The sequence below is a fragment of the Zootoca vivipara genome, chromosome 6 (genome assembly GCF_963506605.1).
Source record: "Zootoca vivipara chromosome 6, rZooViv1.1, whole genome shotgun sequence".
In the NCBI taxonomy this organism is placed as follows: domain Eukaryota; kingdom Metazoa; phylum Chordata; class Lepidosauria; order Squamata; family Lacertidae; genus Zootoca; species Zootoca vivipara.
Genome location: NC_083281.1, coordinates 37,358,668 through 37,376,324, shown reverse-complemented (window position 1 = coordinate 37,376,324; position 17,657 = coordinate 37,358,668). Strand labels below are relative to the sequence as shown.

At 43.5% G+C, this 17,657-nt stretch overlaps 1 protein-coding gene across 1 annotated transcript in view; it reads right to left on the bottom strand.

Annotated features, from left to right (window-relative positions):
* Positions 1-17,657, bottom strand: part of MYOM3 (myomesin 3) — a 52,586-nt gene that overhangs the window by 18,911 nt on the left and 16,018 nt on the right. The window contains exons 14-22 of the mRNA XM_035120310.2: positions 16,532-16,715; positions 15,927-16,101; positions 14,572-14,693; positions 13,814-14,001; positions 13,591-13,717; positions 12,888-13,066; positions 6,537-6,651; positions 5,452-5,608; positions 5,202-5,311 (exon numbers count right to left, since the gene is read on the bottom strand). Coding sequence (XP_034976201.2) covers positions 5,202-5,311; positions 5,452-5,608; positions 6,537-6,651; positions 12,888-13,066; positions 13,591-13,717; positions 13,814-14,001; positions 14,572-14,693; positions 15,927-16,101; positions 16,532-16,715 — 1,357 coding nt within the window. The remainder of the gene's footprint in view (positions 1-5,201; positions 5,312-5,451; positions 5,609-6,536; positions 6,652-12,887; positions 13,067-13,590; positions 13,718-13,813; positions 14,002-14,571; positions 14,694-15,926; positions 16,102-16,531; positions 16,716-17,657) is intronic.

The window sequence follows — 17,657 nt, the reverse complement described above, 5'->3', positions numbered from 1 at the left end:
ACTCCATTCAAGAATCCACCGCCCATTCCCATTTTTTCTAAATTTCTTTTTAAAAATAGCCAAGAAATATTATCAAACACCTTTTCCGCATCTATAAACATAAAAATGGCTTTTTTGTTTATCTTCTGCTCCAGCATTTCCAAAATATCAACTATATTCCTGATATTGTCTTTCAAATGCCTCCCCGGAAGGAAGCCGGCTTGATCTTGATGAATAAAGTCTTTCAAAACCCTTTTCAATCTGGAAGCTAAAATGTTTGCAAATATTTTATAATCCACATTAAGTAGGGATATTGGGCGATAGTTCTTAACTTGCGTTCTATCCGTGTCCGGTTTTGGTATCAGAGTGATGTAAGCCTCTTTCCAAGATTCGGGGGCCTCTCCTCCATTCAAAATTTCATTGCATAAATCTTTCAGTGGTTGTACTAACCAATCTTTCATTGTCTTATAATATGCATCAGTCAAACCATCCGGTCCTGGGGTCTTGCCCGACTGCATTTGTTGTATAGCATATTCCACTTCTTGCGTTGATATCTGTTGGGAAAGTAGGGATTTATTCTCTTCTGGGATTTTATGCAGCCCAAATTTGTCCAAAAACTGCTCCACTTCCTCTTTATTTTGATTGTCTTGTTTGTACAATTGTTTAAAATACTTCTGAAAAGATCTTTGTATCTCTACCGGGTGCTCCAGATGTTTCCCATCTTGCACTAAACTTACAATAGTGTTCAATTTCTGCCTCCTCTTCAATTGCCATGCCAGTAGCTTTCCACATTTATTTGCTGACTCAAAGGATTTCTGTTTCATCCATTTAATTTTAGATTCAATTTCTTGATTCATCAATTTAGAAAGTTGAACTTGCAATGCTTTAATTTCTTTCTGTATCTGTTGATTTTTAGGATTTCCCCTCAATTTCTTTTCTTTTTCTTTCATTTGATTTAGAATCTTTTCTTTATTTGCATTAGCTTCTTTTTTCTTTATTGCATTCTGTTGAATTAGAAATCCTCTCATCACTGCTTTGCTGGCATCCCAAACAGTTTTTTTCTCAGTTGTAGTCCTTAAATTTATTTCAAAATAATCTTTCAATGCTTTCTGGGCTTTCTCCACTATTTTCTCATTTCTTAACAACGCATCATTCATTCTCCTTCTGAAAGTTCCCTGGAGAGATATCCTTAAATCTAATAGTACAGCATTATGATCAGAGCAAGTTCTTGGGCAAATCTCAACATTATTTATTCTTGGTCCCAACTCTCTTGTAATCCATATGTAATCGAGACGACTCCACGATTGTTGGGAATTTGAGAAAAAGGTCTGGTCTTTTTCCAATGGATTTTTCAATCTCCAAGTATCAATCAGATCAAAATTTTCAATCAGCTCAAAGAAAGACTTTGGCAGTCTTCCTTCTTTACTACCGGACTGTCTTTGTGATCTGTCCATTAATGTAGAGACCACTCCATTCATGTCTCCCATTAAGCATAATTTGTAATCCAAATAGTCCAAGAGTTTATTATGTAGCTTCTTAAAAAACTCCGATTTTCCATCATTTGGTGCATAGACTCCCAGAATTAAGATTTTCTCGCCTTGCTATACAATTTCCACAGCAACGTATCTCCCTTCTTCATCTTTAAATATTAGCTTTGGCTTTAGTTTTTCTTTCACGTAGATCACCACACCTCTCTTTTTGACATCATCCGAAGAGATGAATTCTTCACCAAACTTATTATTCTGTAAAAGTCTTTGATGTGCTCTTGTAATGTGCGTTTCCTGAAGACATATTATGTCTAATCTTTGTTTTGCTAAAGTGTGGTAAACTTCATTCCTTTTCCGTTTCGAATTCAAGCCATTCGAATTCCATGACAAAATCCTAAGTGACATCTTTAAATTGCTGCCGCAGCTCCTGCTCCCAAGAAAGAATCTGAATCTAACTCAATCGGATTTCCTGGTTGACCTGGGGTGGAGGTTGCTAGGCCAACTCTTAACAACTCTCTCTCGTGGTTCTGAAGGAATTCTTTCTTCTGCTGGTCTGACCTGATCTTAATCTTCTTCTGTCGGAATTGAAAATTCAAGCCCTCAGGTAATTCCCACTTGTAATTAATCCCTTGTCTCTTCAAGATGGCTACCAAATCAGAATATTGGGATCTCAGGTCCAAAAAGAATTTTGGTAAATCTTTAAAAATTATTATTGGCGTTCCTTGCACCTTTAAGGTTTTCTCGTAGTGTAGGCCCAAAATTCTATCTCTTTGTTCTCTTGTTTGAAATGACACCAAGCAATCACTAACCAGTTTCTTATCTCCTTTTGGTTTTGCTCCAAATCTGAATGCTTTTATCATTTGTCCTTCCAGCTCCTCCTTTGATAGATTCCAGGCCTTCACAAATTCTTCAATTATTGCCTCTTTCAGATCACTCTTCTCAATGTTGGGGAATGCTCTTATCCTGAGATTTCCTTCTCTTTGACGTAGTTGTACAAAGGCTAAAGCCACCTGGGTCTGATAGGCTTGTTTCTCCAAGTCAGGTACTTTTTCTTCCTCGAGATGGTCCAGTCTCTTCTCCACACCAGTCACCTGTGCTCTCACCTGGGCAATATCCTTAGATATTGCTCCCACTTCCTCCCGCAGTTGCCGAAGTTCCTGAGTCGTCCGTTGTTGTTCTTTCGTGTTTCGATCAAGAGCACTTAAGATTTGCTCCTCCAAAGTAGCAGAGATGGATGATTTTTTCTTTCCTTTGCCAGTCTCTTTGCCAGTCTGTGTTCCAGCCATACTTCCAGTCAATCCAATCTCAGGGCACACAGTTCGGTAAAAGTTCCCACTCAGATGGTAGTCCCAACTTAGGCCTTAAGCCCTCTGTCTCAGCCAGTAAATCAGATGTCTTTTAATCAAAGCAACAAAGTAAAATATAAACCGTTCAGTCAAGTGAAAGAGCAAGCCGTTCAGCGGAAAATTCCACTCAATAGATTGCTTCGAGTCAGTCAATAAGAGCTCTTTCACCGCCAGTAGTCCAGATGTCTTTTTATCAGTGAAGAAGTATAAACAAGTGCAAGCTAGCAGTCTTTTCAAGGTCAATGCTGGCATGAGAGTTCCAAACTGCTAACTTATAACACAGTCTCTGTATGCTTGCCTAGATATTGAAACTGGAACTGGCTCATTAAAATAATTCAAGGCAAAGGAACAATATTTCACACAGTCACTTTATAGCTCAAAAGTCGATACGTAGCATAGTCTATAGAAAAGAAAACATCCTTAAATCCTCAAAGGAAGGTTGCAGGCAAATCCAAGCCTGTCAAGGGGTAAACAGAAGTTCATATGGAAATTTCTTTTATGCCGTCACAATGGCGAACGGCTAGAGAGATCAGAACGAAGTCCCGCTTCCAGTTTGAGCAAGCAGTCTCAAATATTAATATTGCTGTCCACTGCAGGGTATTTTCCAGAGCCCTGCTCTCTTTTAGATAATACAAAGTCCAAGAAATAAAGTTACAAAGCATTATGATTAAAATGCTGCGGAGACTGTCTTTGCTTTCAATCTTCCACAGGGGGGAGGGAAGAACCCGACCTCCGTAAATTTTAGGTTCCCCTTTGGCCAAATCCGTCCAAATTAGAGATTTTAAAAGCTTTTTAAGTTCGTTACTCACGATGGCCAGATGGTTCCATGTTGATATTGTAGATTTTGAAGGAAATTGGTTGCTGTTCCGCCGCCAGTAAACGGAGCTTCTCCTTTAAGGGAAAGCGCTGTACCCGCTGTGCCGTGCCTTCCACCTTCCCGCTCTCGCGCTCTTATTAGAGCTCTTCGGGGGGAAGGGAGGCAAAAAAAAGACAACTGCCGGGTTCCCCAAGCCTTCGGAACTCTCTATCCGAAGTTTCGGGGGGCTGCGCGCTCTGCAGACCCCCCAGAACCCCTCAAAGGACCGGGAGGAATCTCTCCTGCAGCCGCCGGCGCTCGCAACCAACCCGGAAGTCTTAAGAAAGTGCTAAACTTAAGAAAGTGAACTTAAGAAAGTGCTAAAAGGCACATTTGTGAAGAAACCAGAGGCATTCCTAGTGGGCATTGTAGGGAGGGAGTTCCCCAAGAGAAAGGTACCTTTCTTCATGTATGCCACCGCAGCAGCGAGACTTTTGATTGCTAAATATTGGAAGCAGCAAACGTTACCAACGATTGATGAATGGCAGATGAAGATGATGGAATTTATGGAATTGGCAGAGATGACCGGACGAATCCGCAACCAGGGAGAACAAGCAATTGAAGAAGAGTGGAAAGATTTTAAATTGTATTTAAAAAATCATGTTAAAGTAACATTTTAAGAATAGAAATTAGGTGGTAAATAAACCTGTGGATTAGGTGAAGAGGTTATTTTAGAATAGAAAATAAGAAATTTAGTATTAAAAGTGAATAATTAGAGGTAGAATTTGCTAAATTAGAAGTGTGTTTGAGATACACAGGGACGGGAACCCGAGGAGGTCCCAATATACACTGTGATAAAGATAAGTTATACAGTTTTTTATTTTCTTATTTTGTGCTTTTTTCTGTTCTTTCTGATTTTTGTATTTTTGTTTTTTGTATTTGTATTTCCCCCACCCTTTCCAATTTTCTGTAACCCCTTTTTTTTACTGTGAAAATTAATAAATATCTATTAAAAAAAAAAGAAGGCAGCAATTTCTCTTCTGACCTATATTCCTCTCAATCAGCGCTGTTTCTCTTTTGCTGCAGCTGAGTTTCTGTCAGATACTACAGTATTTGTCTCACTGTCCGGTATATAACATATGTTACATAACTAGTTAAGTTACTTATATACTTTATCTTCATTCCAGTGTTTAAAAACCCCTCATGGCATACTGCTTGAGGACTTAAAAGAACAATGTTGTGAATGAATACTGGTTGTATTCACTTGACTGATTCCATTTGTGACCATAGAAGAGCACACACTATTTCTGCTCCCTTTTCCATTTTTGTCAGAATTCTCCAACATTCCAAGGTGCAGGAAGAAAACATTCACCAATCTACACTGAGACCTCTTGTCCTTGTGAAAAAGGAGAGTCTTGCAGAACAGAACCTGCCCACCCCAAACCCTTTCAGGCACATTTGAGGACGGAGCACAGAGGATGCACAATTTCAAACCTAGCAACTTGGGAGGAATTTATATATGAGCCTCCAATCATGCAGAATTAGCTAGATTCTTTCTTTCTTTTTTTAACTCTGTAAGGATTGATTATTTACCTTCCTGGGTTAAAAGATGACTGGCAGAGATGTCTTCATCAGTGTCTGTTACTTCTACTGAGTATGTCCCCAGATCTCTTTCAGTGGCATATTTCAAAATGAGTTTAGATCTTAAAAGAAAAGAAAATGCAAACACACAAATTAAGGCATATTTATGTAGCTGTAGTTGTTCTCAGCGCCCTGTACTTTGGGTGGCTTTTAATGGCACAAAAGCACACCTAATTAAAAACTGGCAACACTGCAAGCTTACTTATCATCTTTGTTTGCAACCTCGACCCTGTCAGGGTTTGGAGACCCTTCGTAATCCTTAGACCAGATAAACTCTGAGGTGTCAACCATTTCTGGAGCCTCAAAGGCCATATAGATGAATCCTTCTTCATCCACCCCAACTTCAATTTCTTTTGTGCCTGCAAATTAAAAGAAAATAATAATTTAATTTTTTCAACACAGTGAAATAAATCACAACTTTTATCACCTTTTCGCCTTGCCTAATGCCATTACATAAGAACATAAGAGGAGCCTGCTGGATCAGGTCAATGGCCCATCTAGTTCAATATCCTGTTCCTCCACTGGCCAACCAGATGCCCAAGGGAAGCCGGCAAGATGGACAGGAGCGATGCCCAACTGCGATTCCTAGCAACTGGCATTCAGAGGCATACTGCCTTTGACACTGGAGGAATAGCACTGCCATCATGGCTAGTAGCCACCGGCAAATTTGTCTTCCATGAATTTGTCCAATCCTCTTTTAAAGCCATCCAAGTTGCTGGCCATCACTGCCTCCTTTGGGAGCAAGTTCCAATAGTTTGACTATGTGCTGCATGAAGAAATACTTTATTTGTCTTCCAACATTTAGCTTCACTGGATGTCCATGCGTTCTAGTGCTGTGTGGGAGAAAAACCTTTATCTGTCCACTTTCTGCATAAACTTCTACCACGTCACCACTTACTCAGCTGTTCTCTAAACAAAAAGGTCCCAAAAACTGCAGCCTTGCCTCATAAGGGAGTCATTCCATCCCTTCGATCATTTGGTTGCTCTTCCTTTTTCCAACTCTACAATATCCTTTTTGAGGCGAGGCGACCAGAATGGTACACAGTATACCAAATGCTGTCACACTCTACATTTGTATAATGGCATTAAGACTTCCGATGAAAGGTCTACCTTCTCTGGCCTGGTGCCCTCCTGAGGTTTTGGACTACAGTTCCCATCACCCCCAGTCTACTGACCTAATCTTTCTCCAAGGAAATGCAGACTTTTGTGAAGAAATGTGGAAATAATAAAAAATGTTGAGAGAGGAAAGGGAGAGTAAGCGGAGGGCAGAGGCACGAAGCTTTGTACCTGGTTTAGTTTTTACTACCACAGGATCTGATGGCAAGGATGGTGGGCCAACTCCTGCCTTATTCAGGGCCCGCACTCGAAAAATATAACACTTTCCTGTCTCCAGATCAGAAAGCTATCAAGAAAAATATAAGAAAAAGAGCAGGTAACAATCAGAGGTAACATGTCAGAGGTGCAACAACTCCAGTACTTGCTTTCATTTCCCCTCCCTGTTCTTTTTTCCTTTGGTAACAGAGGTAACATGTCAGAGGAGGGCATAGAGGTGTGTGTGTGTGTGTGTGTGTGTGTGTGTGTGTCGAATGCCGAGAAGGCATTCGACAATATATCATGGAAATTTATGCAAAAATCTTTGGAAATGTTGGGCGTAGGAGAAACTTTTTTGAATGGCATCAAAGCCATTTATAACGAGCAAAAGGCCAAACTTATAGTAAACAGTGTATTAACCGAGGAGCTAAATATTGAAAAAGGCACGAGACGAGGGTGCCCCTTGTCACCTTTATTATTTATCTCGGTGTTAGAAATACTAATGAAAAAAATAAGGGAAAATAAAGCAATAAAGGGCATAAAATTGGGGAGGAAAGAATTTAAACAAAAGGCATTTGCGGACGACTTGGTTCTAATGTTAGAGGACCCGCAGGACAGCATTAAAGAAGCTCTAAAAGAAATAAAGGAATTTGGTACGCTTGCCGGCTTTAGGCTGAACACTGGAAAAACTAAAATGTTGGTCAAAAATTTAAGTAAACAGGAGATAGTGGAACTACAGAACGAATATGGTATAATGGCAGTCAAAAAAATAAAATATTTAGGGATATGGATATCACCCAAAAATATTAACTTATTCAATGACGAAACAACTTGGAAGGATATAGAAAAGGATTTAGAAAAATGGAAAAACCTAAATTTGTCATTATGCGGCCGAATAGCCACAATAAAGATGAATTTACTCCCGAGGATGCTTTTCCTTTTCCAAACACTCCCGGTAGTTAAAGGGACAGGCTGCCTCGATCAATGGAGGAGAAAGATTTCAAGATTTGTATGGCAGGGAAAGCCCCCAAGGATAAAGCACAAATTGTTAATAGACAAAAAAGAACGGGGAGGCTTTGCCCTGCCAGACTTAAAAACATATTATGAGGCTGCCTGTCTAGTCTGGGCTAGGGAATGGATGGCTTTAAAAGATGTTGACCTACTAGACCTGGAAGGTTTTAAGAACAGGTACGGGTGGCACTCGTACCTGTGGTATAATAAGGTAAAAGTGCACAAAGGATTTTTATCACACGTATTCATAAAGCCTATTTATGAAGTGTGGGAAAGGTATAAAAACTTACTAGAAAGAAAGACCCCTTTGTGGTTATCACCAACTGAAGCCTTGACAGTTAAGAAAAAAAATATGGAAAGTAACTGGTTAACATATGGCGACATAATAATAAGATCAGATGAAGGCTGGAAAATTAGACCATATGATCAATTAAAATCTAAAATGACCAGCTGGTTACAGTATTATCAGGTTGTAGACTTATTCAAGGAAGATAATAGGAGGAACGGTTTTGAAAGGGAGAAATCTAAATTTCAAGTAGAAATTGTGGAAGGAAACAAAAAGATGTTGTCAAACATGTATGAATTTATTCTCGAATGGAATACCAAGGACGAAGAAACAAAAGACGTCATGATCAAATGGGCAAGGGACATCGGCCACAACATAGAAATTGATCTCTGGTTAAAATTATGGAATTCTAATATCAAGTTCACCGCGTGTACGATATTAAAAGAAAACATTATGAAACTTATGTACCGTTGGTATCTGACCCCAGTCAAGCTAGCGAGAATTTATAAGAAACAGGATAGGAAATGCTGGAAATGCAGGGAGGAGGTTGGAGAAATATATCATATGTGATGGCAATGCAAAACAGTTAAACCCTTTTGGGAGGCGATTTATAATGAGTTAAAAAAATTGTTAAAATACACATTCCCAAAGAAACCTGAATTATGTTTGCTGGGCTTAATTGGGAAGGAAATAAGAAAAGAGGATGTAAGAATATTTATGTATGCCACCACAGCAGCCAGGGTGCTCCTAGCCCAGAAATGGAAATCCACTATGGTACCATCAATAGCGGACTGGAAAGAGAAAATGGTAGAATATATAGAGCTAGCTAAGCTGACTGGAAGAGTAAGGGACCAAAAAGATCAGAAAATCGAGAAAGAATGGGGAAAATTTACGGAATATAATAATAATAATAATAATAATAATAATAATAATAATAATAATAATAATTTATTATTTATACCCCGCCCATCTGGCCGGGTTCCCCCAGCCACTCTGGGCGGCTTCCAAGAAAACAGAAATTCTAAAATACAGAAATCCATCAAACATTAAAAGCTTCCCTAAACAGGGCTGCCTTGAGATGCCTCCTAAAGGTCTGGTAATTGTTGTTCTCTTTGACCTCTAGTGGGAGGGCATTCCACAGGCTGGGTGCCACTACCGAGAAGGCCCTCTGCCTGGTTCCCTGTAACTTGGCTTCTCGTAATGAGGGAACCGCCAGAAGGCCCTCGGAGCTGGACCTCAGTGTCCGGGCAGAATGATGGGGGTGGAGACGCTCCTTCAAGTATACCGGACCGAGGCCGTTTAGGGCTTTAAAGGTCAACACCAACACTTTGAATTGTGCTCGGAAACGTACTGGGAGCCAATGTAGGTCTTTTAGGACCGGTGTTATGTGATCTCGGCGGCCGCTCCCAGTCACCAGTCTAGCTGCCACATTCTGGATTAGTTGTAGTTTCCGGGTCACCTTCAAAGGTAGCCCCACGTAGAGCGCATTGCAGTAGTCCAAGCGAGAGATAACTAGAGCATGCACCACTCTGGAGAGACAGTCAGTGGGCAGGTAGGGACTCAGCCTGCGTACCAGATGGAGCTGATAAACAGCTGCCCTGGACACAGAGTTGACCTGTGCCTCCATGGACAGCTGTGAGTCCAGAATGACTCCCAGGCTGCGCACCTGGTCTTTCAGGGGCACAGTTACCCCATTCAGGACCAGGGAGTCCTCCACACCCGCCCGCCTCCTGTCCCCCACAAACAGTACTTCTGTCTTGTCAGGATTCAATCTCAATCTGTTAGCCGCCATCCATCCTCCAACCGCCTCCAAGCACTCACACAGGACCTTCACCGCCTTCACTGGTTCTGATTTAAAAGAGAGGTAGAGCTGGGTATCATCAGCATACTAATGGACACCCAGCCCAAACCCCCTGATGATCTCTCCCAGCGGCTGCATATAGATGTTAAAAAGCATGGGGGAGAGGACAGAACCCTGAGGCACCCCACAAGTGAGAGCCCAGGGGTCTGAACACTCATCCCCCACCACCACTTTCTGAACACGGCCCAGGAGGAAGGAGCGGAACCACTGCATGACAGTGCCCCCAGCTCCCAAGCCCTCCAGACGGTCCAGAAGGATGTTATGGTCGATGGTGTCAAAAGCCGCTGAGAGATCCAGCAGAACAAGGAAACAGCTCTTACCTTTGTCCCTAGCCCGCCGGAGATCATTGACCAGTGCGACCAAGGCAGTTTCAGTCCCATGATGAGGCCTGAATCCTGACTGGAAGGGATCCAAATGGTCCGCTTCTTCCAGGCGTGCCTGGAGTTGTTCCGCAACCACTCGCTCAATCACCTTGCCCAAGAATGGAAGATTTGAGACTGGGCGATAGTTGGCCATATTGGCCGGATCTAAAGATGGTTTTTTAAGAAGCGGTTTAATAACCGCCTCTTTCAGCGGGTCTGGGAAGGCTCCCTCATGGAGAGAAGCATTTACCAACCCGCGAAGCCCATCGCCCAGCCCTTCCTGGCTAGCTTTTATAAGCCAGGATGGGCAAGGATCAAGGAGACAGGTGGTTGGTTTCATTCGTCTAAGCAGCCTGTCCACATCCTCGGAGGTAACAGATTGAAATTGATCCCACAAAACTTGACTAGACAGGACTCTAGCACTCCCCCGCCCCGGCCCTGCTCCCACGGTGGAGTCTACCTCTTCCCGAATCTGAGCGACTTTATCTGCAAAAAACTTTGCAAAATCATTGCAGGAGATCATGTGGCCCGTACTGGGCCCGGATGGAGCAGGTGGTTCCGCTAAATTGTGAACCACCTGGAAGAGTCTCCTGCTGCTGTTTTCTGCAGATGCGATGGAGACGGTGAAGAAGGTCCTCTTCGCCGTCGCCATTGCCACTTGGTAGGCTCGAAGTTGAGCTCTAGCCCGTGTCCGGTCTGATTCAAAATGAGTTTTCCGCCACCGGCGCTCTAGCCGTCTCAACGACTGTTTCATCGCCCTCAGCGCCGGGGAAAACCACGGGGCTGTCCGGGCTCCATGCAATCTGAGAGGGCGCTTCGGAGCCAGACAGTCAATAGCGCTGGTTAACTCCGCATCCCAGCGGGACACCAGGGAATCAGCTGAAAGGCCATCGACATGGGATAAAACATCCCCTACCACTCTCTGGAAGCCAATTGGATCCATTAAGTAGCGGGGGCGGACCATCCGAATCGGTCCCACCTCCCTGCAGAGGGGAAGGGTTGCAGAGAAGTCCAGTTGCACCAGAAAGTGATCTGACCATGGCACTTCTTTTGTTTCGCTTTTACTTAATGTCAGATCACCAACATCCATAGTGGTAAACACCAAGTCCAAGGCATGTCCACGGCTATGAGTTGGGCCAGACTTATTCAGGGACAGCCCCATGGTGGCCATGCTTTCCACGAAGTCCCGAGCGGCTCCTTGTAAGGTCGTGTCGGCATGGATGTTAAAATCCCCTAAGACAACCAAGCTAGGTGTCTCCAGGAGCACATCCGACACGACCTGAAGCAGCTCGGGCAGGGAATCCTTGGTGCAGCGGGGAGGTCGGTACACCAAAAGGAATCCTGTACTGCCCCTATTGCCCAACTTCCAGAACATGCACTCAGAGAACTGGGTCTTTCCAATAGGACGCCTGGTGCAAACTAATGACTTCCTAAAAATCACTGCAACCCCCCCTCCCCGCCCAGATGGCCTGGGTTGCTGTGCATAAGAGAAACCTGGTGGGCAAGCAGCGCCAAGAACGGGCCCATCGGCTTCCTCCAACCAGGTCTCTGTCACACATGCCAGGTCAAATCTTCCATCCACAATCAAGTCGTGAATGGCGGTGGTCTTATTCATCATCGACCTGGCATTGCACAGCAGCACCTTCAGGTCATGTGGGTATCCCTTGCCTATTCCAATATCCGTCCGGTCAGGACCAGACCTGGAGGCAGGGATAGTCCTCAGACAACGACTAAGTCTGCCTCCTCGGTAATGACATGGTCTGGTCTTAGCGTAACTCCTCCTCCTACCCGTGACCACTGAGATCGGTTGTTCCAGTGCATCCCCCCCTGTGGAATCTGCCCCAGCCATTTTGCTTGCTGGGACCCCCTCCCGGGCAGCCCTGACCCCTCCCCTTAAAAACAAAATAAAACCTCTGTAAAAAACAGCAAAGAACGCAACAAAAGAAGAACACAAAAAACACAATAAAACAATAAAACCAAAAACAATAAAAATTACAAATGCACTAAAATTTAACAGATTCCCACACCCAACTAAAAATCCCTCCCACCTACCACTCCAAAGAAGATAAAAACATAAAAAATATCTTAAAACACACTGCGAAACACCAATTGTATCTTTTGTGACTTCATGATACCTGCATCTGTAAATAATGGAGATTACATAGAGGATGATAAGATGTAAGAACACTAACAAGATTCTGTTTTATATGAGCGCAAGTCGTAAAAACTCGATTAATAAAACCAAGGATGGGAGAAAGGGGAAGCCGTGTTCGGCAGAACAAATGTAAAATATGTTGTAACTAAAGGAGATATCCCTAAAAAGGTATAATCAGGGATATATTTTTCAACTTAAGTTGTGATTATGTAAGAATATTTGATTATGTTTATTTATGAAGAAACAATAAAAATTATGGTTAAAAAAAAAAGAAATCGTGTGAGAACTTGCAGAACGCACAATATCTCACACAATTTCGGGTTGATATCTCGCCCAAATTTGGTGCAATTTTGGGTGGTGTAAGTTGTGGCAACAGCAGCAGGTGTGGTGGTGGCAGGAGTGGCGGCAGTGGCAGGACAGCACTTCCTGTTTCACCTCAAGTGGTCAAATGGGATACACCATCCCTGGGGACTGTGCAATAGGAAAAAGAGATCTTTTTTACAAGGTAAATTTTGGCAAGACGGCTGGTGGTACACTAGAACAGACTTAATGGGCTGGATTCAACCTGCGGGCTTCAGTGGACCTTGGCGTCAGAGGAGCAACAGCAGCTGTAATGCAAATGTAAAAGGTACAGGAAAAACAAGAAAAAGACCTTCATGTGCGTGCTGGATATTGGCTGCTTGTTCAGTTGTTCCCACGTGTCTGATCCCTCCTCACAGGCATCCACGTAATAGCCAGTGACAGGGCCTGCTCCAGTATACACAGGCGGCTCCCAGTGAAGCATCAGAGATGTGTCTCTCACTTCCATACATCTGACATCATAGGGAGGTCCTGTTTCAAGGGCAGATGAAATTTCAAAGCATGTGCAGATGAGAAGGTGGGAAAACAGGGACAAGGAGCATACATGCCCCTTAATTTCATAGAACCATAGAATTGTAAAGTTGAATCCATGGACATACATCCTCCCCCACCTGCCAGGAGGGGGCAGAGTTAGACCACCGTTCCATCTGCTTGGGACTCATCTGCTGTGAGTTTGGTTGCTGAACAACCTCACAATTGCCCTAAACCCCAGAAGGGCATTCTTCTCCCGCTGTTTTAAATTCCAAGGTGAGACTGGGCAAGATGCTTTTACCTGATGGTACAGCTTTGGGACTCTTAATTGGTGTGAAGCTGGTTTGAGGCATAACCGTTCAGATAGGAGTTGTACAGGGTGTGTACGTATTTGGGATCACATTGTGAGACCACAGATTTTAAAACCCAGCACTGGAAATGCAGAGAGTGCACAGTAAATGGGTGTGTGAAGATAGCAAGGCCTGGCATTGACTTTTACCTCAAGGCCTGGCATTGACTTTTACCTGGCTCTGGCATTGTCCACTCCTCACACTTGAATATGTCACTGGGTTCTGACACCTTCCCAACACCAACCACGTTCATTGCATAACCACGGAACTCATAGAAGTGCCCTTCATCCAGGCTGGTGACCTATAGAATCGAAAGAGAGTGAAACTCTTGCTTAAAAGGGATAGTAATTTATTTACTTATTTCTTCAGGGGCAAACTATGGCACAAACACCGATACCGTGTAAACACGCTGAGCGATTGGTTTAATGTTGATCTCATGCCAGTCAATCTGTGACACATCGTGTTGATCCAGAAAATAGCCCAGGATTGTTGTGCCTCCTTTGCGTTTGGGAGGCTTCCAAGCAATGGTCATGTTGTCTTTCCCGCAACTCAGCAAGGCAAAGGCCCGTGGGGCTGATGGACAAGCTATGCAGGAAATGAAGTAAAAGAGAACAAAGGTTTAGAATCTGATCAGCATGCAGCTTCTTTCTCAAGTTGTGGTTGTTTCAGGGGATAATGTGTACACCATAACTAAGAGAAATTTGATTTGGTTTCCCTGTTAAGAAGAAAGGACCTAGTTCATGCTTCTCAAACCAATTCATGAACTAAAACACAACTATCCTTCAAAATATGCACTTCCCCTAATTTTGCAAAGCAGTTCTCCAACCAAACAATATGCACAAAGATGGCTGAAACGTGAAATATCAGGCTGAGATGTGCATAAAAACGCATATATTAGTGAAAATAACACACACATACAAGCATTGTATTAGGGGAAACTGCTTGCAAAAGATGTTTATATTAGTCAAAGCTGCATACGAAATAAATTCACACTAAATGCCAATGAATTTTCAGAAGAATTTTCTTTTCTTTCTTTCTTTTTTTAAAAAATGCAAGTTCCTGCAGAAATGCAGAGAACTGAGTTTATATTAGGAAAAATGAGAAAGCTAGAGGACAAAAGTGAATAGATCTGTCCACCCCAAACACAATACTTACAGATAGCCTGTCTCACAATGATGGCATCTGATTCAGGGGAGCTGTCACCCACGCCAGCTTCATTGACACATTTCACACAGAAGACGTACTCTTTGCCTGTTTTGAGCCCTGGAACAGTGAACCTGGTAAAGAAATGAAATCCGCCCTGCATGGTCATTTATTAGCACCTTACAAGTCACCCTCCAAACTCAGAATGTAAAAGTGCTTGCAGTGTTCAGCCTATTTATTTATTTACATTTGCAGACACAAACAATATTGAAAGCAGACCCACCATGAATACAAGTAGCCTTGATTACACAATAAAAAGGGTTCCTGGAGCAGCTCCTAGTGAATTCAAAATGACTAGCCGATTGGAGAAGTGTGGGCCCAAGCTAACAAAATGAAGTCAAATAGGGATAAATGTAAGGTTCTGCACTTAGGCAGGAAGAACCACCTGGCACAACTATAAGATGGGGGACTGGCTTACTAGTAGTACATGTGAAAATGATCTAGGGGTCAGCAGTGTAGCTATGGGGGCAGGGGCAGGGGTGCCACTTACCCAGGGGGCAGCATTTACCATGGGGCCTGCAGTGTGAGTGTGAGTGAGTGCAGTGTGAGTGGGAGTGATGTGGTGGCTCGAATGTCTGCAGGCACCACGTCGCCCTGCAGCTGAGGGGAAGGCGGTGGGTGGACTCCTGCAGTCACTGCACTGCTTTTACATGGAAGATGGAGCAAGCTTGTTTTCTCCTGCTCTGGAGGGTAGGACTTGAACTAAGGGCTTCAAGTTACAAGAAAGGAGATTCCAACTAAACACCAGAAAAAACCTTTCTGACTGCAAGAGCTGTTTGGCAGTGGAATGGACTCCCTCGGGAGGTTGTGGACTCTCCATCTTTGGAGGTTTTAAAGCAGAGGTTGGATGGCCATCTGTCATGGATGCTTTAGCTGAGTTTCCTACATTGCAGGGGGTTGGACTAGATGACCCTTCCAACTCTACAACTCCATGATTCTAGGATTCCATGAATCACAGGGTCTTGAACATCTCCTATTGAACATACAGTAGTGAAACTTACTTCTGAGTAGGCGTGCACAGGATTGCCCTGTACATTAGTTACTGTTAGATCCCATTGAGATAAATGGGACTTCCAAATACGTCATCATTCACCTTTCATTATTGATTTCAGTGGGACCTCAGTTTAGCTAACTTACCTGCCTGTATTCAACCAAGTAACGTCATAAAATAGTACAAACAAATGGAATTTCCCTCTCCCTTGTTTCAAATCTCAGAGCTGGGTGATAGGATTCAGCCCATGCCCTTACCTCAAAGAAGGTCAGAGAGGAGATGCAGAGAGGAACAGCAAATTGCTTCACCAACTTACTCATTACATGTGACGGGTTTATTGTTGACCGTTTGCCATTCATCTGTCCCAACCTCCCGGCAATATATATAATAGCCAAGTGGTTCTTGGCCCTCCTTTGGCTTGCTCCACTTCACGATAACAGAAGTGTTTGTGTCTCTGAAGGTCAGCACCTGGGATGGAGGTGGGAGGGGAGCTGAAGAAGAAAAAAGAAGAGGGATGGAACCACCAAAGAACAGCAGCTATTGGGAGCCTATTATAGCTCCTTCCAGGTTCAAGTTGGGTGTTATTGCTATCAACCACGGGTAGGGGTGGGGAAGAAATTGGGTTTGGTTCACATTTTAATGCAAGCCCACCTAATTTGCGTTTCCCGAAGCAAACTGATATACAACTAACCTTTGAAATTCACCCTTCTCCAAATTATGCAGTGAAGTTCTCCAACCAACGTGTGCAAGGAAGTGTATATTAGAGGAAAGTGTTGTAAAGATGCATATACTAGTGAAAATAATATACCAAAATGTTTTCTGTTGGGGGAAATTGCTTGTAAAATGTGTGCAAGCAAAACTGCATACAAGGTACATCAGGAGAAATGTACGCTGAAATGATTCCATTAATAAAAAGATTACCTATTTTTTCTCCAGAAGAGATAGGCTCACTGGGCAAGGAAGGCTCGCTCACTCCATACTTGTTCACAGACCGCACTCGGAAGCAATAGGACTTCCCTTTGTCCATATCAAAGACAGTGAATGTTGTGGAATTCACTGGGGTGTCCAAATTAGCCATCTGCCAGCTGTCGCTGCCTGCTATCGACTGAGAAGATAGGAAGGGTGATTTATCAGTGGCTAATTGCTATAAACTAGAGACAGTAGCACTACAAGGATAAAGGATTATTGTTAATGTTGTTTATTTGATTTATATATGACTCTTCCTCCCGAATGAGCCCAGGGCAGCAGACACCATAATGATAAAACATTTGAAACATTCTAAAAACAGCTAAAAACATTGACTCAACCAGTGACCTCGGGGTTGCCAGGAACTGTGCATTTCTGCCATCCGCTGCCTGGGCAAGCAGGAAGGTTTTCAGATTTCTCCTGAAAGTCAATAGTGAGGGAGGCCATTCTGCAAATGGGGAGCCACCACTGAAAAGGACCCATCAGGGAGATACAGAATTACACAACTTTTAGAAGACATCTGAAGGCAGCCCTCTAATGCTTGATGTTTTTATTATGTTTTCAGATATGCTGTAAGTGACCCAGAGTGGCTGGGGAAACCCAGCCAGATGGGCGGGGCATTATTATTATTATTATTATTATTATTATTATTATTATTATTAAATGTCAACAGGGCAGCCTCCAGTAGTGGGACCACTAACAAAGCCTCTCCTGCTGATCGTAGGTGGTTGATACTGGGGAAGGTGCTCTTTTAGGTACTTGGGTCCCAATACATTTAGGGGTTTATATGCTAGTACTAATACCTTTTGTTTGACCGAGTAGCTCACTGGCAGCCAATGCAGTGCTTTTGGGACCAGGGACCAGTGACCAGTGGCAGAGCTTCATGCTCCCGCACCGGGGACGGAGAGTAGGTGGGGGCGGGGCTGGTGCGCGTCCCGGGGGTGGGGCGCGCCACCCTGAGGGGCGTGGTGCGTGTTCTGGGGCAGGGCAGCCAGCGTGGAAAGGGAGGCAGCCACGATGGCACCCTACCGGGATCGCGCTGCCGGGGCGGCAGGCTCCCATGGCCCCCCTCTTCCTACGC